Raw genomic sequence first — 23,935 nt, forward strand, 5'->3', positions numbered from 1 at the left:
AAAAAAAACGCATATCACCATTTGTTATTTTACAATAATGACTTAACAATAATATCTTATCAGTCAATTTTTCTAATCACATTTTTTTTTTTTTTTTTAATTTTCATGCTACATCCTCCCTTAATCTTTATACACTGTTCACTTCCATAATGATTAATAAGGTCTTCTGCTAGAGAGGAATCATATTTCTGTCTTCATTTATGACACGTATATGTGGGGATTGCTTTAACATGGGAGAATAGGAAAAGACGGTTGAAGCATATTTTGTTACAGACATATTGAAAAAATATCTTGTGAGAACTGAAAGGAAAGCTTAAAAATAATTGAGGCGGAGAGAAGACGCTATAAGTCGGCCAAAAGCTCTGACTTCCTGTCATTTCGTCTGCTCACTTTGGGGGAAAAAAATGAAACCAAAACAAAACCACTACAGTAGTGTATCCTAAAGAAAACCACTTTGTCAAACCACTGACAGATTGTGATACATTACAAAGGTAAAAGCAATATATTAAATGAAAGGTTGAGCATTGGGCCATTCCTGTTCAACCAGTCTAACATCTGAGCATAGACCAACTGACTGGCATTGTGCTGGTTAAAGAGGCCGTTGGAGCAAGTCAGGCCACTTTAATAACCGTGGCTCTTCAGGAGCCTTTTCAAGTCAGATTAAAAACTCATTGTGCTTGTGCTTGAAAATTTTAAATTATAACAACGCCCTCAGTGTTTGCAAGATATGGGCATTAACCATAGGAATGAAAGATATTATCAGGCAGCATTATGGGAATTAGAGGATCCAGTGTCTTTTCAGTGTGATACATTTGAGGCAGGATATTTGAAGCTTTGCTGCATCAGTGATTACAATTCTTTTTTAAAATCATACAATCACCTTATAGAGTAAAATTGTTTTTCTTTTCTGTGTACTAAATATTTTGGAGAAAGTCTTTCTCACCTCTTCCACAGTCCTGTGGGTGGAGTCTGACAGCAGGGGGAGGAGCTTATAGTCTACGTATCTCACGTTCCTCAGGCGTTTCAAAGTTCAGAAGCTCCAAGTCAAGTTAGAGACCAAGTGACAAGCGGCTGTCAACCAGCTCTCCGAGTCGGTACCATTGTTATCCTAGTTAAAGTGTGAAGGGAGAATAAGTTTAACGGAGGCTTCGTGTAGAGTCCGGTCTGCTGCCTCTCTGCTCAACATCAAGTCAACCATGGAGGGAGGATTACCTTATCGGACATCACTTTCGCGAAAGAAGTTCATGCTTTGGCTTTGCTCTGCTCTGTTTTCCATAGCTGGAGGTGAGAAACCCAGTCTGACACCCATCCTCTCCACAATTGTTCTTTCACTGACTGATCAGACTGTGACGGGCGTGTGCCGACTTGTTGACAGTTTTCTTTTGGGGACAAACAAACAGACTGAATTCGCTGATGGCAAAGATTTTTTCTTGTTTGTTTTCCGCAAGTAACGTAACGTAACGTAACTTAAAGTAAAGTAAAGTATGGATATATAAAAGCAAAAATTGTTCCGACACACCAGTACACAGAAGACCATATCAAATGTATAAGACAGGCCTGCTATATCATGTAACTAGTTTATTTTACAGGAAGTGTAGGTGGTCTTTAACCATAACCTAACCCGTGTGATAAACAGACTCATAGCACACGCTATCTTTAGTACCCCACGTTTTTAACCTGTTTTTCATTTTTCCTTTTTTTTTGTCTATTTTTTTTTATCAGTGTTTTGAGAAACAGCTGCATGTCTGCCGCACATGCATGTTGCCGCTGTAAAAGCTGTCGGGAGTGAACACAGTGTGTTTGTGTTCTGTTGTTGTTTTGAGATGGAACATCTGGTGTGAAGCTGTTTTAAAGCTCCTCCCTGGGGATAAAGTGAAGTGTAAATCCACCTTAAACTCACCCTTTATGACATAGCCGCAAACTGAGAGAGCGGCCTTTCATGTTTTTATACGGGCCAGAAATGTGCACAACCTGATAAAGATTATTTAATCAAACATGGCATGTTGAAACACCGCTGTGCTGGATGAGTTTGGTCAGATATAGGTCGGTTATCGGAGTTTATCCACTCACTTATTGCATCCTTTTCACACAGTTGTCTTGTCTGTTCATGGGATTGGTGTAATGAAATGCAGGGATTTTTATTTCAAGGACGTTCAAGGCATGGCTTGAGAGTTGAGGCCAGTGACGAGAGGAGAAGCAGCTGTTGCCTCCGGGCGCAGGGTGCTTCACTTCAAACACCACTGAAGGTTATCAGTTTTCGGCTCTAGGATTTGGTCTCTTTAGATAAGCTCACACAATAAGTCCGTCAAAGGCAACAAGTGATGTTAACTGAACTTTTAGACTGACTCACCCTCGACAAAAACCCTAATATATTGTTCAGAAAATTTTTGTATACAAAAAGATAATAAGAGATATATTAAAAAACAAAAATCAAATACATTTTAGCTCGGTTTTAAAGGCATTGTCATTTATTTATGCAGGCCAATAAAACTCCAAAGCTCCAATAAACACTCAGAGATCCACTGTGCCCACCCTTCAGCCCAGTTATGTCTTCTTTGTTTGGAAGTTTCCTTCCTTTCAGTCTGTGATAAAAACAGCTGTTTGTGCCACTGCCAATAATGGGCTTCTCCTCCACAAAACATGACTTGAGATAAACAGAGCAACAATCATTGCTCCTTTTCCTCTCAGTCTAGATAAGCATTTAGCTCACAATGAAGGACAAAGGCACAGTCAAAAATGGTCAATGAACTCCACAGGATGCAAACCCTGTTTCTCTATCGCCACTGCTTTCTCCTCCTGTTGTGCCAGAGCTGGTGTCGTGCATTGATCCCCATCCTAATTGAATAAATCATTATTTGAGTACAGCAATTAAAATTGTCTTCCTGGTTCAGTCTCATCGACAAGAACAGGCCTGACCAGGGAGACAGTCAGCGAGCGTGCTGATGAGTAGCAGTTGTGTGGGCACATACTGCATGTGCATGAGCAATAAGGAGACAGAGGAGGAGGGGGAGCTCCCTTCTTCTTCTGTGATTTTTGTGGGTATAACCCTTTTAGTGGTATGACAAACATTTGTAGCTAAAGTTTTTGTGCCTGATGTTTAATATGCAGCAAAAATGATAAGTAAAAAATCCCCAAACACCAGTGGCCTTCAGACTTCTAGTAAGGATGTGTCTTCCACTTGGGTGATTCTCTGAACAGCCCAAGGATACAGCATTGACCACCACTGATAAAGCCTTGACTCTGCTCCTAGTAACCACAACAGGAAAAGCAACCCAATGTGCTTCAGTTAGTAAAGCTATAAAACGTTTAACTATAACAGAAGAAGAATTACAATTTATGTACAGCACAAAATGCTCTTTAAAGTGCAAAGCAGGAAGGACCCAAAAAGAGGAAACAGTCAAAGTGCATGAAGTCAGTTTGTTAAAGGTTGTAAGAATATCACTTTAAGTACAGTTTCATAAGTAGAGAAAGGCCCATTTGCACTTTCGACATGACAGTTAAATGACAGAACTGTGTTGTAATTATGTTGAAAATATACTTACAAAGCTCCCATTACACAACCCTTAACACATATAACTTTGTTTATGATGTAAATTTAGGAGAAGAAAAAGAGGAAGGTAGTGTCTCCGACTGACTCTTGTCCACATTTATTAAATAGCACAAATCACAAATTGGCTTAAAAAGTAATAAAAGACACAACAAATGATCCTATTCAGATATCATGGATCCCTGAACACATTTAAACTATTTCACTGACCCTTAACCACATCCTTTCATGACTAGGAAGTGCTAAAATGACACATTTTAGTACTTCCTATTAATGAAAACATGTTTGATGCATTGTTTTGTGATGCTAGAAGTGTCAAGTGAAACTCTCTTTCTTTCTGTGTGTGTGTATGGAGGAGCTAATCTGGGATCCTCCTGCTGGTTTCATTAACACCCTGTAATGGGTTGGATAATCATTACCATTACAGTAGGTGCAAAAAGGGTGGGATCTGAGTTGTGTGTGTGGAGAAGCAACACTTGTACAAACACAGGTAGAGAATTTACGCAAGTGAAAGGATACCAGATTTACCAGTAGGGTATCTTCATAAACCTGTGTTTTAATAGTGGTATCTAATAATGAAAAAATACTGTACTCTGCAGAAGCATGGTTTAAGTAGTAAAACTTGGGAGAAATGAAGAGAAGCTATGCTGCCTGTCTGAATTTCAGAAAAAAAAAAAAGCTGTCATAGGCAACATGTCCTTAACAGGTGGCATTCAGGGTTAAAACAAAGGAGGGCCCTCAGGGGCTATCAGGATCCTGAGAACAGAGATCAGAGGAGGTAACTTAGATCTATAATAGAGCCAAAACACAGATGTCTGGTGTATGCATGCAACTGAAAGATATTCTGTCTGCAGCAGAGACAGAGCAATGCTTGCTGTCTGTTTTTACCTGGTTGCAACCACATCAAGCTCAGATAGTGCTGACACTGTGGTAACACCACCCACCTGGCACCGAAGACAAATGCTAAAAGAAATGATACCCATTGTCTCCAAATACTCCTTAAGAAAAGTCTGGTCATGTCAGTAAGCTTTATTTTATATACATTTGATGTGTATAAGGGTGTTTCCCAGCTGGCAGCCGAGGAGATAATCAACTTTTGGCTCTTAAAGAGCAACACTAAGGCAAAAGTTAGATATGTTTAAATGTATATTTAACATACAAGGAAAACTCTCCCTTGACAGAAATCTATCTTCACTAATGTAAATAGGATGAGAGAAACTGGGGAGGAGAGTTGGCAAAGTAAAATGGGCCGAGGGGAAGGCAGGGCGGGTGTGAAACAGGAGAGGAGAAGGGCTTCCCCTCCTATTGTCCCACTGCGCGGGCAGGAACAGCCACAGGGGCAACAGTTTCACTTTAATCACCCTCCTTGGTCTTCCTATTGCTTTTCCTTACACACAACGGCCAGTGCAGAGTTCAGCAGCACACACGGTAGCATGGCACGTACCTCTTACTCTGCCACACATACACAGGATGCTGCACATACTGTATATACAAACATGCACAGCTAATCAAAAGGTAAAGGTCGTTGGCTGGTGAGCTACTGTATTTCCCATCAACAAGACTGTAAACCAATCACTTAAAGCTAGTATTGACATTTAGACTAAAACAATTTATGTGCTTCCTCATTTATATTCTGCTGCCCCCTCAAAAAAATAGTGGTAGTGCATGAGCTCTCTATGGCTTTAATCTCCCAAGCATGTTGCTGTCCTATCTGTCACATAGTGTGTTTTGCCTTTGACAGCAGATGGAAGAAAAGTCCACTGAAATCATTACCGATTGGGAAGCTGTTGGGGGTGCAACCTGCTTGAATTTTTCAGGCCATAAAGAGCTGTGCAGCAGCAGCTGTAGCTCTTCAAAGTTTTTGAGTATTAAGGAGCCAGACAGGAGGAGGAATGGGAGTCGTGTTCGCGTGCTGGGACAAGTCAGGAAGGAAGTCCACTCCTCAAATCCTGGCACTGACCAGTTACCCTCCAAACATACACACACATACACAAAACCTCTGACTGCATCCACACACAGTTGCATGCATACTTCTCTTTCACTACCGTCCACCCCCTCACACACTTGCAGTTCACACACAGCCTTCCTGTGTTTGCAGTGCTAAGCATTCATGGATGCAAAACCACACAGCAATCTGTAACAAAGGATGGTAATGATCTATTTAAGTAGAGAAAGCCAGCTGTTCTGTTGCTTTACATGCTGGCTATGTGGGAGTCATTCATTATGTGTGTTGATGCTGCACTATAGCTGCGTAGTGTGGGTGCATTTGATAGATTATGTGGTGTATGCATTTTTTTTTTTCCTTGTCGAGGCTTAGATGAGGGCTTCAGGATGCTCAGCCTGAGGATATGTTTATTTTGTTACTCCAATGAAATAATCATTCGGAGCACACATTAAAGAGTTTATCTATTTGTGCATTCCACTGCTGCACTAAAGTCAGAACAGGATGTGGTTGCGACTGAGAGCGGGAGAATGGTTTATGCAACATGTTAAGAGATGCTTCACTATGTCAATGTACAGTCTTCTAAGAAATAAAGGGCCATTTCATCGCAGTCACTGGGTAAGGACACCACGCAGCTACAGTGGTGTGGTAGAAAGTGGTCAAACAGAGAACATCAGTCACATTTCTACACTACCTAGCTTTATGGCTAATCAGATGTCACATGAGATCCTGTCTGTATTGGTTAGTATCTCTGACTCTGTCTGAGAGGACCAGGCCATTAAACTCCCAAAGGATGTTGGTATATTTAATTACAAACCAATATACAGAACAGGAAAGACACTGTGTTGACCCAAAGTGCACAAAAACCAGGAAGCGTGAAGTGTGCAGAAATAGGGCATGGAAAATTGTTTGACTGTGGCTTTAAACCCATGTTTAGATTGGTAGTTGCTAAAATTACTTTTTGCCCTGTGGTTATTTGTGCTATGACTGGTGGTATGAGGCAGGAGCTTCATCCCACTCAGTTTCTACCGAATAATATGAACTGTGGTTTACCATGCAATTTCACGTTTAAATATATTACCCTATGATATCAGGGCTATACCTTTATAAAAACTCTAATCTCCCATATTCAAAGAAACTGAGAGAAAGATGGGATTTTGCAATTAACATCATGATGCACCTGCAGTAGAATAGATTTTTCTATATTATTAACAAGTTATTAGAAATTAAGTTATATTACTAATAAAATATTGATGTTGGCATTTATGTTTAACTCTTTTAACTTTGTTTTGTTCCAGTTATACAGAGATGTTTCATACATTTGCTGAATATGAATCTCTGCCACTGCTTTCAAAATAAACTAACCAAACATGTGACTACAACTTTTTTTGTTTTTACTTAACATACTCCCTTCTTTCTTTTGGGGTTTTCTTTATCATCTGTAATATACTGTGTATAGGATTTGTGTTCCCTGGGTTGAACTTCTCAGGCACTTCCCTTAATTTCCACTGCATATAAATCCCACCGACTTCCTAAGGATTGGCAGACTTCAGTCCTAACCACAGTCATAACCCAAAATCTGAACATCTCTAACCTAATGTAATCTGATCCTTCAAGTCAGAGATTGGTAGAGCTTGTTTGTGGTGCTATATAACCAGGAAGGAAGGACTGTCTGAGAGGTCTAACTCAGGAAACAAAAGTTGTTATCAACTGTGTACGTGTTACATTCTTCCATGTTTATCTTTTCTTTCTAGGCAAAGGTGAGATCTCCCATGCCCATCCCACAATGAGTGTTTCAGTCCCCCACCTGTTCTACACCTGTCCCGAGGGTGCAACCGTCAAACTGGTGTGTGCCCAGAGAGGTGCTGCCTTGCACCCCACTGATGTCTTGAAGCGCAGCTGGCGTTTTACGCCCCATAGTGATCAGCACTGTTCGGGAAGAGAGGGCCCACGCCATACTATCATCAGTGGTCATCCCCATGGCAACCACAGCTTGCTGCCAGGGTTGATATTTGGACATTCAGAGCAGAATTTCTGGGTGGTTCTGCAGAACGTGACCCACGCTGACCAGGGTCGCTACTGCTGTATGATCCTAGATGTCCAAGTGGTGAACAAACATCCCTCCCTGCTGCAGAAACCCCACAGCCATATTGTTCTCCAAGTTACACCACGTAAGGACACTAATTCTATTAATGTGAATGTAAAAGGACAGACTAGCAGGGGGAGAAGTTAGTAAAAAAAATCATAGTGTCTTTGTGAAGCTATTAAGTAGAACAAGCTCATTATGTCAGTTTCTCTCGATCTATGTGATGTGGTCTATGATTAATCATTGTGCACTTCAACTTGAAATGTCATACGCTATGGTGAATAGATTCTGTTGCATTCAACAAGCAGAAACTATAACCACTGCTATATTGTTATATACTGTGTGCGATAAACAATGTCTTTGTTCTCTCTTTCCAGGGAGAAATGGATCTCAAACTTGCACTGTCTGGGATCCCACACCATCTGGAGGTATATTACATAATTCAAGGCTTCATAGCCAGTGGATGCCTGGCCAGTTATTCCATTTATTTAACTTTCTGTTTCTCTGTTGCTTCCCAGGCACTGTGCCAGTGGCCTTGGCCATAACAGCCTGCATCGTGGCTCTGCTCGCTCTGCCTCTCATTCTGGTGCTTGTGTACAAACAGAGGGAGAGCACCCAGTCGAGTAGACGTATGTATTGCTGATATGCACAAACAAGCACACACATGCTATGGATCAGATATAAATCTCTTACACTCTGTCCCCCATAGTATTTTTCCTGACTCATGTTTCCTGTCAGTGAGGCGCATTAACTGCATTTCACACAGACGGAAGCACATTCACCCTGTATCTGTAGTGTTCTGCTCAATTCATTCACAATAGCCCATTTCCCGTTTCCTCTCTCCCAGGTGCACAAGAGCTGGTGAGGATGGACAGGTACGTTTTCCCACAGTATGTCACACAGCTGATCACACAGGCCGGCTTCCCAGCTGCTCTGTAGAATAACAAAACTTCTACATGGATATTCTACTAGTGTATCTAGTGGCCACAACATTTTGCACACAATAGGTAGTTTCTTCCAAACAACTGCATTAAACTAAAATCTGTTAAAGCTCTGCTGGTAATTCCTATGAACATTTGTTTGCAAAAAAAAAAAAAACTCTACATATAGGTTTGAAACATCTATGAACCATTACTAAATTCACCCAGAAAACTGCCAGGATTTTCTGGCCTTTATACCATATGTTATGTTGAGTGTCAGTGGGGTGTATTTTGTGGGAAATCTATTGAATTACTTGCCCAGGGAGTCTACATGTGTTATAAACCATTAAACGCACTCATACAAACAGTGTTTAATGTTCATTACAGAGCGACAAACATCAAGCTTACTGCTAGACAAATGACACATAAAGCTTCTAAATGTCTTGAGCAACCAAATGAGTGTTGCAATCGTTTATCTGAAATTTCTTACTCATCTGTATGCTTCCCTTTCTTCTCTGTATGTGTGCATCTGTGTGTATGCTCAGTGAGGCCCATGGCCACGAGAACCCGGTGTTTCTTGCGGGGTCACCACAGATTAAGACCAGAACTGTTTCTCAGATCATGACCAGACAATCCTCTGAGACAGGACGCCACCTGTTGTCTGAGCCAGGAACCCCTCTTTCTCCTCCTGGACATGGGGATGTATTCTTCCCAATAGAAGGTAGGACACACATACACAAAAGTATACATCATGACAACACAACAGCAGCTTATACTACAGGGAACAGGCTCAGACAGCAAAACCGATATAAGGGACATACAGTAAGACAGGACACAATAGCCATCTACTGATGAAAAACACTAAATCACTCAGCACAGGCTGGGACATACAGTTTTCTCTGTTTTGTTCAGCTTTTGCCCCTTAACCTCCTCTGACCGACACCATAACCCACAGAAAGATTAGTGTGAGTCCCACTCTTAGGCGAGTTCATTTACACATCTGAGTGGGCGCCTGTCAGTTTAAGAGTGATTGTGCACCATGTCACATTCTGAATGTGTACACCCGACCCCCTTCGTTTCATCCTCACATGATGCACAATAGTGGCACGAAACTATATTACACAAGGACATAGTTCTGGAAGTACCTATTTCAAAATGTACAGTTTGGTAAAAGACTGATGCAATCTATGAGCAACTGGCTTTGTGTGCGTCTGCTGAAACATCCTGCATCAGTGGTGATGCTGGCGGAAAGATGCTCACATTTGTGTGCATAATTGCATGCTCACATTCAAAACAGCTGGGCCGTCTTTGTGACTAAGAAAAAAATATACTGTGTCGGGAGTTTAACTTCTCTCTCCCACACAACTGAAACCACCTCCTTTTGCTGTCATCTCCTGAAGACTTGTCTCGCCTCCCTCGCAAGCCATTCTCCACCCATCAGCACTCTCATTTAACACTAATGGCCCCTTCAGCCGTTCTCTCAGACTCAACTTGAAATAATATTGAAACATTAGTTACGGTGAAGGGGTTCAGTCCTGAGTGTTTTTCTACCGATTCCCGGGGCACCTGTGCAGACATTCCAGGCATACTGAGGTGGATTGCCCCGTTTTCTGGAAGTACACGCTCAGAAAGGACAGAGCCAGGCTTACTGAAAATCCACCCTAAACCATCACATATGTTATTCTTATGACCTTGAACAGTTAAGCGCGCAAATATGGGCAAGTCTCAGAAACACGTGAGAACTGACAAACACGAGGTAAAACTAGGCCACAGCCACTAACTTGAGCCCAAATTGAGATGCTAGAGTTTTGTTTGTACCCACATTGGATTCTGGTAACATAAGAGAGCTCCGCTGGCTGAATCTTTACAGCATATGCCACATAACCGCAACATCCATGTTTCAGCGTTGGCTGTGGATCTTTGTTGCACGTCGCACCCTTCTCTCTCCCCACCTCTTCCTGTCTGCCTCTTCACTATCGAATAAAGACAAGAACATCAAAAAATGATATATATAAAAAGAAGAATTCTGGTAATGTCACTAGCAGGAAGACCCATGCTTACAGTAAGTGACAGATGGAAACTTCCAATGGCATCTCAGCTTACAGTTATGTAAGCTGAGATGCCATCAGTTTCCAAATACTGACAACACTATTACAAATTATAGAAAAAACACAGTATTTTTAACATTTGTCAAGATGGATTTTCCCTGCCAAAGCTCATTTTCTTCACTAGTCTACCATGCAGAGTACACAGCCTGGTTTCCTGTCTGAAGTTTCATGTTACGTTGGATAAAAGCCACACTTCAGCTTTTTTCTTCATCTTTTTAGACCCACTGACCTTAAGCTGAGTGGAATTTAACTAGCTGCAGTTCCCTCTTATCTTAAACATGTCGCAACTGAGACTTATGACCTCTTGTTCTGCTTTTTAATGGGTTTCCAGCTAAACACATTTTATTCCCCGAATTCTAAGTGTTTCTGTGCCGTCGTACTGTTCCATGGGGTAGGAGGTTTGGAAAAAGAAATGCTGTCGTGTATCTTCTGTGACATCTGTCTGCTTTTTGGGCAGGAAGTGTAGTTTTGAACTCCCACACGTTTAAACTAGCACGTCAGCACAAGACAAGAAATGTGCATTTGTGCAGGCTGATACATGTGGATTACCTGTTATCATCTCTGTGCTCCGGCTGACCTGCACTTTTCTTTATTCCAGATACCATCCCAGAGTCTCCAGACTTCCTGCAGGTTTAAAGGGGGGTGGGGGAGGGGGGTGAAACCTCATTCGTTGCTCTAACTGCTGACCTGGAAACACTTCTGCATCTCTCTTCCTCCTCTCTCTGCCTTCAGAGCAATGTTTCTCTCATGAGCTATCTCACAATAACCTCTGCTGGGATTGTCATTGTACATTGTCTAGACCGCAGGAGGGAATGGATTATTTCCACCTGCAACAACAGCTGGAGGCCAAAAGTAAACTCTTGCTTGTGAGCAGTTGTGTTGTGTTGGCGGCTGGGTTTGTGTGCGATGCTCCATCTAAACGCTCTAAACGGCTTGTTTACCAACAGGCGCATTAGTCTGGTGGGGTTCGCTGCTTGAGATGTACTCAGAGTGCTGAGGGTGGGGTTTTGCTCTGTTGTACAGGGGTGGCATGTGAAACCGTTGCTGTGGACCTCTGAAGCACCTTGCACATACATATGTTGTTTGGTTAAGATCAAACATTCTACTCTTTCTAATTTGGCAGTTCCTGTACAACCACACAGTGATATACCACCCCCACCCCCACAAAATTATGTTTACACTTTAACCGTAATTTGTTAAGTCAGTGAGAGCACAAACTGGACTGGAACTATGAAACAGCCTTGTATCATTACTTTGAACTGCACCAAAGTCTGAAAGCGAACCTCAGGGTCTCTCATCCCTGTCACTGTAATAACGGGTTCTAATAGTGTCAAACCAAAGGGGGCTCAATCGTAAGAGAAGTCAGATTATTCTTGTGCAAGTTGACATTTGTTGTTTTATGGCATTACACTGTTCCTCTGTATCATCTCCACTTAGCTTCTTTTTTTTCTTCCCTCTCTTTGCTACCTCAGCTCTGTAAATACTCTCCTTCCTCCCTGTACTTTCTGAAACACAGCACTTCACAGTGGCCTTAAATAATTTCATTAAGTGCTGAAAATGTCAGTAAGTACAGTATTTAGGAAAAAAAATTGTTGGTTCATTTTCATATAGTTGATGATTTTCCTTCATGCTTGTGTACAGTGTTGATAAATATGAATATAATGTTTATTGCCTCTCTATTGAGCCAAATAGATAGAAAAAACAAAAACACAACAAAAAAGAAAACAAAATAAGACACCACCAAAAAACTGCCATGAGTTTTATCACTGCCACCACAATGCTGTTTTGTAAACAATTGTAATTTTTTCTTGGGATGTGTAGATTAGTCTTTATTCCTATTTTTGTGTGCAATGGGACTGTAAAAAATGAAATACTATTTAGCACATGTAAGAAAGAATGGCTTTGAAATGATAACCAAAGATTCATAATATCAAGGTAGATTAAAGGAGGATGAGAATCTGTGAGTGATTGTGTGAAACCACTGGTGGTCCTTTCACATCGAGGTAAAATGTAAAGCAGGTGCCTAAACGGAAATGATCTCCTAGTGATGTGTAGCAGGTGTATAAGTCAGGGTATTATGTATATATGTTTATTTTTTACTCTTCTTTTGAAGATTTGAATACTTTGGGTAGTCAGTGTATGAATAATTATATTTTTAAATGTGCCCATGTGCCTGTGTGTGTGTGTGTGTGTGTGTGTGTGTGTATGTGTGTGTGTATGTGCTTTCAAATCTGGGGTTACAATTTCAAAAATAATTTGTACGTCAGCTGCTTTGCGATGCTTTGTGGTCAGGTTTAAATATGTGTGCATGCCTGTATGTATGCATACAGACATGCACACACAGTTTCCTTTGTACATTGCATTGAAATTGTGTTGGTTGTAACTTGTATAATAAAGTTGAGCTCTTAAACATTAAAACCTTGTGTCTAGTCTTTGAAATCATTGTTCCTTTCAACTGGCAGGTCTCCAAAACTATCACCATACAAGGACGTGCTGCACTTGCTGCCTAGGGAGCCATTACAGATGGAACAAGGTTGTTCCACTTGCGTGGCTATAAGATGGTGCACACCAGAGGGAGACTGGCATTGAGGAGAGAAAATGATAAACCAATCTTAGTATCTTGTTTTATGAGAAGAGACAGAGGGTTAGATGGGAGGAGGGGATGCCTGGTTCTGGTCCATGTCCTCTCTCCACTGCTTTTTCTGCAGTCTTACATTAACTATTTCTATCTTGTATTAGCGAGAGCAGAATTATTATGAGTTTGTGCCACCCATGTTCTCATTGTGTGACCAAGACATGCAAAGTTAAAAATAAAAAGTACAGGCCACATGAAGTACAACAACCGACGGTCACATGACCGTGCGTATGTGACACATACAGTACTGAAGCTTTTCTGTCTGAGCCCATAAATACATTTAAAAGAGTGTTCAAATGCTGCAGACATTGTGGAAACAGGAAAAGCACAAACTAACACAACTAACACCTTCCTCTTTTTGTAAATTGACTTGTGGATTTCCTGTTTACAAATGAAGGTGTTTCCTGTGCTTTTACAGCTGATCCGCTCATACAGAAGATCAAGCAACCAACCTTTTTGAAGCCTGTCAGCCCCTTTGCCAAGTTCTCGTCACCATAACCAGATCCGATTAAATAAGATTTTGCAATGTACTGCTTATTGCTGTTGCAGGTCTTTGCGTCTTACCGACAGAGGTGGCGTCCCGTCATCTTCCACGGTGACAGTGAGTCGGTACTCTTGCTGGCGCTCTCGGTCAGGAGGGGCCGGCCGCGTCACCATCTCTCCTGTCACACGGTCCATGCGGAAGGTCAGGTCCTGGTTTCCGGCGGTTATGTAGTAAAACAGCATGGCGTTGGGGCCGATGTCTTGGTCAGTAGCCATCACTCGGAGGACTGACGTACCTCCTCCAACATTCTGCGATTCACATGATAAAAGAAGCCCCATTAAAGCAAATACAAACCTGTGACCGAATAGTAAAATATTATCATGGGAACTGAAAATCACCACTTGTAGCAGTTCTTATGACATTGTTCGGCTTCAGGTCAAGAAATCGATACATACTAAACTACAGGAACATGTAAAATCAAAGCTGAATGACAACTGGATGCAATGCTCTATGTCAGTGGTTCCCAACCTGTTCCAACTCATGACCCCGATGAATCTAAAAAACTGTTGGCGGCCCACATTAAACATTTTTAATAATAATAATAATAATAATAATAATAATAATAATAATAATAATAATAATAATAATAACTTCATTTATACGGCACTTTTCAAAATAAAGTGTTGTACATACATAAAAGCAAAACAAAGCAATAAAAGAAACAGAGAGAAGTGGCAAAGTGTTGTTTATCAAGGCAAGTATAACAGGGAGAATTACAAATACATATTTTGAAAAACAATGAAATCAATAAAAAAGACAAAAAAAAAAAAACCAAACAAACAAACAAAAGTAGAAACCAAAGATAAAAGCATTAAAATCAAGAAATTAAAAGCTGCTTTATTCAAGTATGTTTTCAGAAGTGTTTTAAACTGGGGCAACATTCAGCACGCCTGATCTCCTCTAATGTTTTTAAAACATTATTTAAGTTTTCATATATTACATCTGTTCACCAAAGTTGTTCTGTTTTGCAAACGCAATGCCTTCGTGGCCCACGGGTTGGGAACCACTGCTCTTTGTGATGTGCGAGCGCGCCCCTACCTCGCTTATGCTGACATTGTAGCCCCTCTGGCTTTCAATAACAGGTGCGTTGTCGTTGACGTCCAGGATGTTGATGGTGAGGGAGTGGTCTGTGTGTCTGGGAGGTGAGCCATTGTCACTGGCACGCACCTGGAACAACATACACACGCATTGGTGCATGCTTGTGTGTACGTCTGACCATATATGTACACACGGTATGTAATGACACAGGGGACAAAGCGAGACCCAACATTCAGTCTGGTACTTTTGTGTTTTATCTTGTGTTGAGGGAAGTTGCAGTGTGTGAATAATATTTTGATGACATTATATCAGTTCAAAAACTAAAAAAATGGTCACAGATTATTTGATACTCATGACATTATGGTATCAAAAGAAGTTTTATGAATGAAACAAATCTGTTGTGTATCAGTTCATCTTAGTGCTGAGGTTAGAAAGGGTTGGGTTGTGGTTGTTCGTGTTTGTGAGATATCCTTCCATACAGATATGTGGTGAAAGATGCCATAACTACATGTGAATTGCTGCCTGACCTTCAGTAAGTAGCGGTCTACTGACTCTCTGTCCAGAGGAGCATTGACATAAACCTCCCCATGGGTGTGGTTCACTGTCTTGATCTTGAACACATCCTCCATGTTGCCTGCCACCAAAGTGAAATTGACCTGAGAGAGAGTAATGAGACAAAGAGAAAGGGGGAGAGAGAGAGAGACTGAAAGAATGAAAGTATCACATTACAGCATCGGCTTAGGTTCAGTCAGAAACTTCAGATCATAAGTTTACCTGGAATGTAAGAGTAGTTTAAAAGTTGTATTTAGCTACACAGATTCTGAATTTTGAATAAATTACAGCACAAGCACAAGTGAGACCCCAGCGGAGCATCAGAGCCAAGAGCAAATGAATTTATGATTAAGATAGAAAATTAATAAAAAAAAACTGAGAAACAGGAGGGGGATGGTTTAGCGGAGAGAAGAAAAAATAGCACGAGCAAGGTGTAAGAACCTAAGTTAAAAAATAGCGGTGAGAAAAATGTGATGCTGGCGACGTATGGGGACCACTATCCTGAGATGTCAATATCACAGTCAGCTGTTGTGAAACTGAGGAAAGCTTTGGTTGACTCATAGTGCTGTAGTGAAAATGTATAAAACTCATATGAAAAGGTACACAGACCAAAATGTGAAACATAACTTCTAAAATCTGTCACATTAACTGTTCAGATGCCTGGTGACCTTACTTGCTTTCACTTTATCTCATGGACAAAAACTGAAATGATGCATCATTTTCACTGGAGGAACATAAGGTGCCATAAAGTGATTTGGTTTAGTGCTGTAAAGCAGTGTAGAAAGGTTGATGTCAAATCAACACGGGGTAAAATGTGCTGTGAAGGCCCGTGTCCTTGTTGTCTCATGTAACTGCAGTAAATACTCCGAAGTCTGTAAACGTGTTGTGGTGATAATTCATGCCACACATACTGCAAGACCTTTAAATTTCAGTCATGTCATGTCCATGCGAGTCCACTATTTTTCCCATTTTTATCCTTTATTCTCACCAGTCCATTCAATCCAGCATCTTTGTCCCTTCCAAGCACAACGGCCACTTTTTTCCCCATGGGTGTGTTTTCTGGGATGTCCACTGAAGTATCAGATGTGATGTCAAACTCGGGACTGTTGTCGTTCTCATCCAGAATGGTGATTGAAACCTGTTGAGAGGTAAGATCAAACGTACAGTAGGCTCTACCACAGATCATCATGAACTGATACTTACCTTTGAGATTAATCAAACTAAGCTGACCAAATCTAGAAATAAAAGATAAGCACTTCATATACTGCAGATGAACACATTTTATTCTGAGCCTTATAAAAAAGGACATAAAGTCTTACCTTCTGCAGTCCCAATGAGAGATGCAATGAATAAAAGGTATGCCATTAAGTTTTCTATAACAGAACAGAACATATACTGTAATGCAATCAAAACTGCACGAGAAGAGCGGTAAGGCTTAAATAAAATTCACGAAGAAGCGACATACCACAGTGGAGTCCTTTTTAGGTCCTCCATCATCAGCTACAACAGTCAAGGTGTACATATCCCCCTTCTCTCTGTCCAGCAGGCCTGTCACTGTGATACGGCCCTGAAACATCAAACACATCAGCATGCATCCTGCCTCCATAAAGATTCCATACCAGATAGAAATTTTCCCAATGTGACAGAAAGGGAGCAAGGACGAACATAGAGCAAGACTAACCAGTGTCATAGAAAAAAATCCTCATTTCTCATCTATCAAAGGCATCAAATAGCTTCAAAGCAAAACAAGTTCTTTGATCATCTTACTGTCCTGCAGCAAAACAAGAGCACTAGCGTAAATCGGAGGAAGAGGTATTATCGATAACACTGGGGTTAGTGGATGAACGGATGACAGAGGGTGGGTGTAGTCTTTGGCGTGTACAAAACTGCCCCCTCACTCACCGTGACGCTGTCTATCTTAAAGAGCGCCAGAGCTGCAGGTGACGTGTCAGGGTCGAAGCGGTAAGTCAGCTGGTTCAAGTTGTCGGCCGACTGGGCCTGCACTTGGACCACCTCTGTCCCCGTGGCGATGTTCTCATGTAGTGAAGCCTCATAACCGGCGGAGAAGAAGGCCACGGCCTCATCCAGCTCATTGAGTAACGTGACATACACCGTGCAGAAACCTTGGTGGAAAGGTGGAGCCTGGTCAGTGGCTGAGACGTTCATTAGATAGGTGGTCTTGGTCTCATAGTCCAGGTAGTCCACAGTGGTTACCAGGCCAGTGCTTACGTCCACCTCAAACTTGCGATCTGAACCGGACACGAGGGCGTAAGCGACAGCTCCACCATCGCCTGAACAGGAAGAAAAGGGCTGGTTAACAAAACTTGTGCTTTCAACTTTTGTAAGAGTTTAAAATATTTAGTGGAAAAAATTTTTTTGAAAATCATGTAACACTGTTACACTGAAGCCATAGTTACAGTATCCAAACAGTTTCCTCCCTTCTGTGTTTTATTTAACACTGTTGTCAACCCTCTGTTGTTGTTGTTGGCTGTGTGGTGTTTATATCAGTCTCTGGCTGGTTCTAGTGCTTTGGGAAATGTTCGTCACAGTATGAGATGCGTCATAAGGTGTCTAATATATACTTTACACCATGGGAAGTGAATAGAGGAAGTTTAAACCCAGGAGCAGAAGTAGAGATTTAAATGTGTGATGACTGGTTTTGTCATCAGCTGTGATAAGCCCCTTTGCAGTGGCACCCACTAGTGTCTGGGCTGGTGACCTGCAAACAACTGATCCGTGTCAGCAGAGCAGAAGTGAGATTTTTAAAACTGCAGTTAAAAATGTCTCTCTCTGTTTATAATGTAAAGATAAAAGTCGACAACAACAACATCAAACTCCACTTCCTCCTCTCTCATCGTTTGATTGATCTGGAGAGACACTCACCAGTGTCAGGGTCTGTGGCGCGCACCACGATCACAGAGGTGCCAATGCCAGCTGTCTCCCTAAGGCCCAGGCGGTTGTATTGTTGCTGGGTAAACACTGGCACCTCGTCGTTGGCATCATCCACATATATGATCACCTGCAGGGGACCAATATTTGTAGCTGTAACATCAACTATACATATTAACTTGGTAATTTTTAATCAACTCATCATGAAATCAGAACACAGACATAAACATCGTCCACGTAGGGGCTGGATCCTCTGAGGTCCACATTATTAGACTGAATACGTCACAAAAAAAGTTGCCATTTTGCTTTTAAATTTACGTCTTTTATCTTTTGAATTATAATTTAAAAAAATTAAAAAAAAAACTACTTCAACATAAGGCTTAAAAAACATGAAGTGAAAATCTTGTGCAGTGTAGCGTCTCCACTTGTTGTGACTATCCTCTCCAGCTGCCCTGTTTTTTCCTCACCCTCACGGAGCTCCTCATGCTGCCCTCGTCACTGTTGTAGGCCTCCACTTCCAACACATGGGAGCTGCTGGTCTCTCTGTCCAGAGCCCTGAGGCCTCTTGTCACCAGCCCGGTCTGTCTGTCTATGCTGAACAGATTGTTGCTGTTCCCTGCATGCGTCCATTTACAGACACACACACACACGCACACGCGCACACACACACACACACAGACAGAGAGAGTGAGAGAGAGAGAGAGAGAGAGAGAGAGAGAGAGAGAGAGAGGGAAAGTGAGACATTTTAAGAGACTTCTACAAAAATGCACATTTTAGCATTTAATCTAGTCTCTTGGTTTAGATCATTTAGCTGGAGGCATCTGCCAGTTGGTTGAGATAATTGCAGTTCCTTTGAATGCAAATTAACTTGTTTAAAGAAGCTGTCATTACTGGTATTTTCATTGTAGCAAGATTTGACTTATACACACTGACTGCCTCTCGACAAGAGAAATTACACTGAATACAAGGGGAATTTTCATACCTGCGCATCAGCATAATCTTGCCACAAAAGCTCGAATTACTAACATTATGGAAGCTTGTTTGAACCCGTTTTGAACAAATGCATTAGCGATGTTACTGCAGTAAATTTAATGATTCAGTATAGTCCATCTTTGGAGTTCTTTAAGTGCAGTCGTTTTTTGAGCAAGGAGACCACGTGCAAAGGCCAAAATCAAAGGGCAGTAGCTCTTACCGGTGAGGATCCTGTACAGAACTCGGCCATTCTCCCCCTGGTCTGCATCTGTAGCTTGAACCTGTATAAAACACACACAAGCAGAAACTCTGCACTTAGATCAAATAACTTCACGGGGACAAAAAACACAACCAAATCCACAATGACATGTAAACACAAACCATCCAGCTACGTACAGGGAAACAGCAATGATATTAACCTCTCTTCACAGCTGGTACTATTACAAAATTACAACTTTTGTCTTTTTAGGCAGTCTGACAATGATGATGGCAAAATACGCAAGAGCCATAATGACTATCATTATGAGATTTGGTTACCAGTGAGTCTGTTCAGCTGGATGTTCTGCGTTTATCCTAAACAGTTACATCATAGTACATTCTTACACATTTTTATTCATTTGGTGGTTTTCTATAAACAGATGGACAAATCAGTATACTTCCTCATTCACCACACATCCACTGGTGCCCAGTGTCTTGTTGCCACAACAACCCCATCATGGCTTGGCAGTGAGAAACTCTCTCGCTCTATCACGGGGGAAATAGCCAGAAGCAGCCAAAAACCCAAACCCAGCGCAGACAGCACGGCTCCACTGCGTACACAGATAAATAGTGGAGCATGCTGGGCTGCTGGTGAATGGGCCATATCATAAGACTGACTTCTGAATCCAGAGAGGCACAGAGCTGCTGGCACTGGATGAGGCTGACTTCATGTCACACTCTGTGGATGTGTCAAAACCTGTGGAGGGTGCCTACAAAGTGAATATCCAATTGCATACAGAGACAGACACAAAAAACACTTAAGTACATGTACGTGCACTCAGGTACACACAAACAGAAATACACACACACACTCTATCTCTCTCTCTCTCTCTCGCTCTCTCTCTCTCTCTCTCTCTTGCCCTGTGTGTCCTCCTTTGCTCTCTCTAGCTCCGCCTGTGAAGAGGGGCCCAACTTCAGTCTCATTAGCTTTATAAAGAGATGTGGAGAGGAGAGGAGAAAGAGGAGGAGAGGGGAGGGGGAGACCGGAGAAAAAAGAGGCTGGGGGTTCACATTGGTGAGTGATGAATAGGGTATTACACAGTGGACTGCACCACTTAGGCCATAAAAGGGGGTGTATAAAGTGTAAGACTACATTGCAGATCCAGATGTTGTAAGTGTAAGCATGGGGAGTGTAAGCACTGAGAGATTATTCACTAAGCCTCTGCATGGCTCAGAAAACACACTATTGTCTTTGGCTCCCTGGGATTAAAACAATAGAGGGATATTTCAACCACGATGTTGTTACCCACATTTTACCCCCTTTTCCTCTTTGTTCCCCTCTTCCTTCCCAGCATTTCCCCCTCTGTCTCTGGGAAAGTAGCAGTTTAAGGGGGGAAAAACAAGTGAGTGGAGCCAAGAAACAGGTCTGACCTCAGTTACTGGGACTAAACAAGGTGCTGTTTTAAAGAGTCTGTAAAGTGTGGGTGTGAGTATCTATTTTTGAAGGGTTTTATTTCAAATTATGAAAGGCTCAATGTAAAGAAAAATGTTAATTGCTTAGCATTTTAGAGGTGAATATGATCAAATTCTTTCAAATCTTTAGGTTGCAAGACTGTTAACATCTCATGACTGTCTCTTAAATCCGCATTTAATGTCTGCTGTGAAGTCTCATGTTGGAATGAAACCTGAAGTCCACATTAGGACATGTGAGCAGCTTGACATGTGCTTGAGTAGCTGCACATTGTCTAAGGGAGTATGTTGAGGCTTTCATATGCATTTGGTTTAGTATGATTGGGACTTATTTTGGAACGTGCATATGACTATTAGTGAAAAGAGGGTGCGCATCTGACATCTATGAACCGTTGGTGTATTCCCAATTTTCCCATTTTTTCTTCCACTGTGTAGATAATACAGAGAAAAATACCATACATCAGAGACCACTGAGAGGCAATAAAAGGCAAAAAGAAATCTAATAAGCATTTGCTAGTGTGCTACAAAGAAATTGCTAGAGAAGTAGCAAGCACACAATTGGTCAAACTTTACAAATGTGAATAGGTTAGGCAAAGTGTGCTTGTGAAGAAGTTAAGAAATGAGTTCATTGTTTCAAAACTTGCTGAGCAGTCAGATCTGGAGGAGCAACAATGTGGGGTGATAGAGAGAGAGAGAGTACCTTACAGCTAAGCTGCCAAGCTTAAGAGCAGCGTGCCTAATCACCAATATGTGCAGTATAGCCTACAGTATGTGTGGGTGAGAAAGAAACTTTTGTGTTTGAATAGCTGTGTGGGTGTGTGTGTGTGTGTGTGTGTGTGTGTGTGTGTGTGTGTGTGTGTGTGTGTGTGTGTGTGTGTGTGTTGTAGCGTATGTGCTTGGAGGCGCTGACTAATGAACTGACTCTCTAACGAGCCATCCTGCTCCACTGGCCTTTTCACAGCTTTGCTGGCATTTGGTCTTAAAAATAATTTCACGTCCCACTGTGTTTCCCTTAAACCGATAAGCCATGCTTTGTCTCCGCTGAATTAGGGACAATGACATTTACAAATGTTACTATGCTGAAGATGGGGGCACACAGAATGAGGGGGGGGGGATAATTGGAGACTGGGGTAGAAGAGGTGGGTGCCTTGCATTTTACAAGGGGCATTTTAATAAACCCAATTTGTTTTACATTGAAGAAAGCCTGTCAAGCATTGACTGTTTTGTAGTCCTTGATGTAATAGCTACATAATTGCCGAAAATGCCAAACACTCACCACATCTGCATGTGCATGTAAGCGTTTCTGTGTACATTTGTGCGTGTGTGTGTTTATTGTATGCCCTTGAGTGTATGATCCCAATAAAGTGAAAATAAGCAACCAAATAAACCTACTCAGCTTGGTTAGGCTTGACTAGTGAGGCAAAACATGGCATATAAAGAGAGCTGCACCTGATATACGCTGATAGACTTTGATAGAGGGTGACCACACACACACTCTCTCTCTCAAACATTGCCACATACTAGGAAACAAACAAATACACACGTCCTCTCTGAAGCATCCCTGACATAATCCTCCAATATAATGTTGTTTTCTCCATCCAGGGCCAACATGAACACCACTGAGCCAGGCTCCAACTTCACCTTCACCTCCGGCACAGAAAACGTCACTCTGTCTGGCCTGACAACCACCGCCATCTCTCCCACCATCCCACAGCCTCCATCCTATTCTTCAGACATCCACGACCCCGAATTCACCATCATGGTGGTGCTGGGCTTATCGCTGCTGCTGGCAGGGTTAGCGGCCTTCCTGGCGGTGTGTCGCCGCTCCGAACAGGATGGGGACTCTGAGGCTAGCTGCAGCCCAGGGGAGAGCTTGACCCGTGGACGAAGCCGGTCCAGTGAACCCCAGCTCAAGGTGTGGAAGAGACTGGGCTCATATCGGCGTTCATACAACCTGTCCTTCAGACGACCGCCACATCGCAGACCGCACGAGCGCGAGAGCACACACGCGCCCCAGTCGCCGGCTGGACAGACACCACAGTCGGAGGCCAGTGTGGAGCCCCACCTCACTATGCCATGTCTATTTGACTATGTCACTGAAATCTGACTTGAGACTCACTTCTCCCAAAAATGTGATACACTGTATATTTTATGGTTGGTGCTGCGAACTTCACTAATATCAGGTGTGGGTGAAGAGAGTACATGAACAGAAGTTTTCGCATTTGTTTTAAGATACTTTGATTGCTAGGTGGATGAGGTTTGCTACAAAATAAGATCTTGGCCATAGACGGTCTTCCAGATGTCATCACAGTTCTGCACCGTATACACTGGAGGTAAATATGATTTAATCCCACAACAACTAAATTCAATTACAACACTCAAGATAAGGATTGGATGCATCATCAAATCTCTCTTTCTGCCCTGGATTACATTTGGTCTGATTTGATTACATCCAAAGAACAACAGCAGAGTGGGGCAAACTTAAGTCTCAAATGACAGCAGTTCACTTAAAGCTACATCACAAAAACAGCTTTTAGTTTTCACCAATCATTCAAGGTCCGAGGAAAAGCTCCTGTTCCTTTACATCAAACTGCTAATTATTCTGATGCTTTAAACCCCGTCCATCAGGTAATTCATGTGAATTAAGACAAAAACTATGAATTATTTTATACTGTGATTTCATGGAGGTCTCAAAACATCATGTGTCATCGATACTGACAAGACAAATGCAACCTGAGCCAAAAACGAGACCACTCTGTAATAGATTCTGTGTTTTGTAATTGTTACGTTAAGAATTAAATTTACATTTAAGTTCAACTGGTGAAAGTATGTTATGTTTCCAGATATACACAATGCTGAAGTGTGTGTTTTTCTACCTGGAGGATGCTGGTTCCCCGGGGCACGCTCTCCAGTATGCTGGTCTCATAGCTGTTTTGGAGGAAGATGGGTCTGTTGTCGTTAACATCCTGCACCTCGACAAACACAGTGGCTGTACCTGTCCTCCTGCTGCCTGCTGGTCCGTTGTCTATGTGCA

At 41.9% G+C, this 23,935-nt stretch overlaps 3 protein-coding genes across 4 annotated transcripts in view; 2 read left to right on the top strand and 1 right to left on the bottom strand.

The window, feature by feature from the left end:
* LOC111659018 (cadherin-related 23) overlaps positions 1–19,742 on the bottom strand; it is a 36,737-nt gene extending 16,995 nt beyond the window's left edge. The window contains exons 1-10 of the mRNA XM_087175491.1: positions 19,713–19,742; positions 19,454–19,514; positions 18,729–18,877; positions 18,256–18,391; positions 17,275–17,663; positions 16,838–16,939; positions 16,361–16,510; positions 15,348–15,476; positions 14,821–14,949; positions 13,803–14,030 (exon numbers count right to left, since the gene is read on the bottom strand). Of these exons, the coding sequence (XP_087031617.1) occupies positions 13,803–14,030; positions 14,821–14,949; positions 15,348–15,476; positions 16,361–16,510; positions 16,838–16,939; positions 17,275–17,663; positions 18,256–18,391; positions 18,729–18,877; positions 19,454–19,514; positions 19,713–19,742 (1,503 nt within the window). The remainder of the gene's footprint in view (positions 1–13,802; positions 14,031–14,820; positions 14,950–15,347; positions 15,477–16,360; positions 16,511–16,837; positions 16,940–17,274; positions 17,664–18,255; positions 18,392–18,728; positions 18,878–19,453; positions 19,515–19,712) is intronic.
* vsir (V-set immunoregulatory receptor) lies at positions 1,032–13,021 on the top strand. Of its 2 annotated transcripts, XM_023411831.2 has the most exons (7): positions 1,032–1,284; positions 7,244–7,660; positions 7,953–8,003; positions 8,094–8,204; positions 8,423–8,450; positions 9,041–9,216; positions 11,202–13,021. In XM_023411831.2, the coding sequence occupies exons 1-7, from the start codon at positions 1,197–1,199 to the stop codon at positions 11,237–11,239; spliced, it is 909 nt and encodes a 302-aa protein (XP_023267599.1). In that variant the 5' UTR covers positions 1,032–1,196; the 3' UTR covers positions 11,240–13,021. The 2 variants fall into 2 exon arrangements, with proteins under 2 accessions (XP_023267599.1, XP_087031585.1); XM_087175459.1 differs by having other exon boundaries at positions 9,041–13,021.
* A 965-nt stretch (positions 19,743–20,707) lies between the features above and the next one.
* LOC111659021 (uncharacterized) lies at positions 20,708–23,718 on the top strand. The gene is made up of 2 exons (XM_023411832.2): positions 20,708–20,917; positions 22,504–23,718. Exon 2 carries the CDS (start codon positions 22,511–22,513, stop codon positions 23,006–23,008), a length of 498 nt encoding a protein of 165 aa, XP_023267600.1. The 5' UTR covers positions 20,708–20,917; positions 22,504–22,510; the 3' UTR covers positions 23,009–23,718.
* The last annotated feature ends 217 nt before the right edge of the window (positions 23,719–23,935 follow it).

This window comes from Seriola lalandi, unplaced genomic scaffold (genome assembly GCF_002814215.2).
Source record: "Seriola lalandi dorsalis isolate HSWRI2012SDOR001 ecotype SW California unplaced genomic scaffold, Sedor1 jcf7180002054470, whole genome shotgun sequence".
NCBI classification, from domain to species: Eukaryota; Metazoa; Chordata; class Actinopteri; order Carangiformes; family Carangidae; genus Seriola; species Seriola lalandi.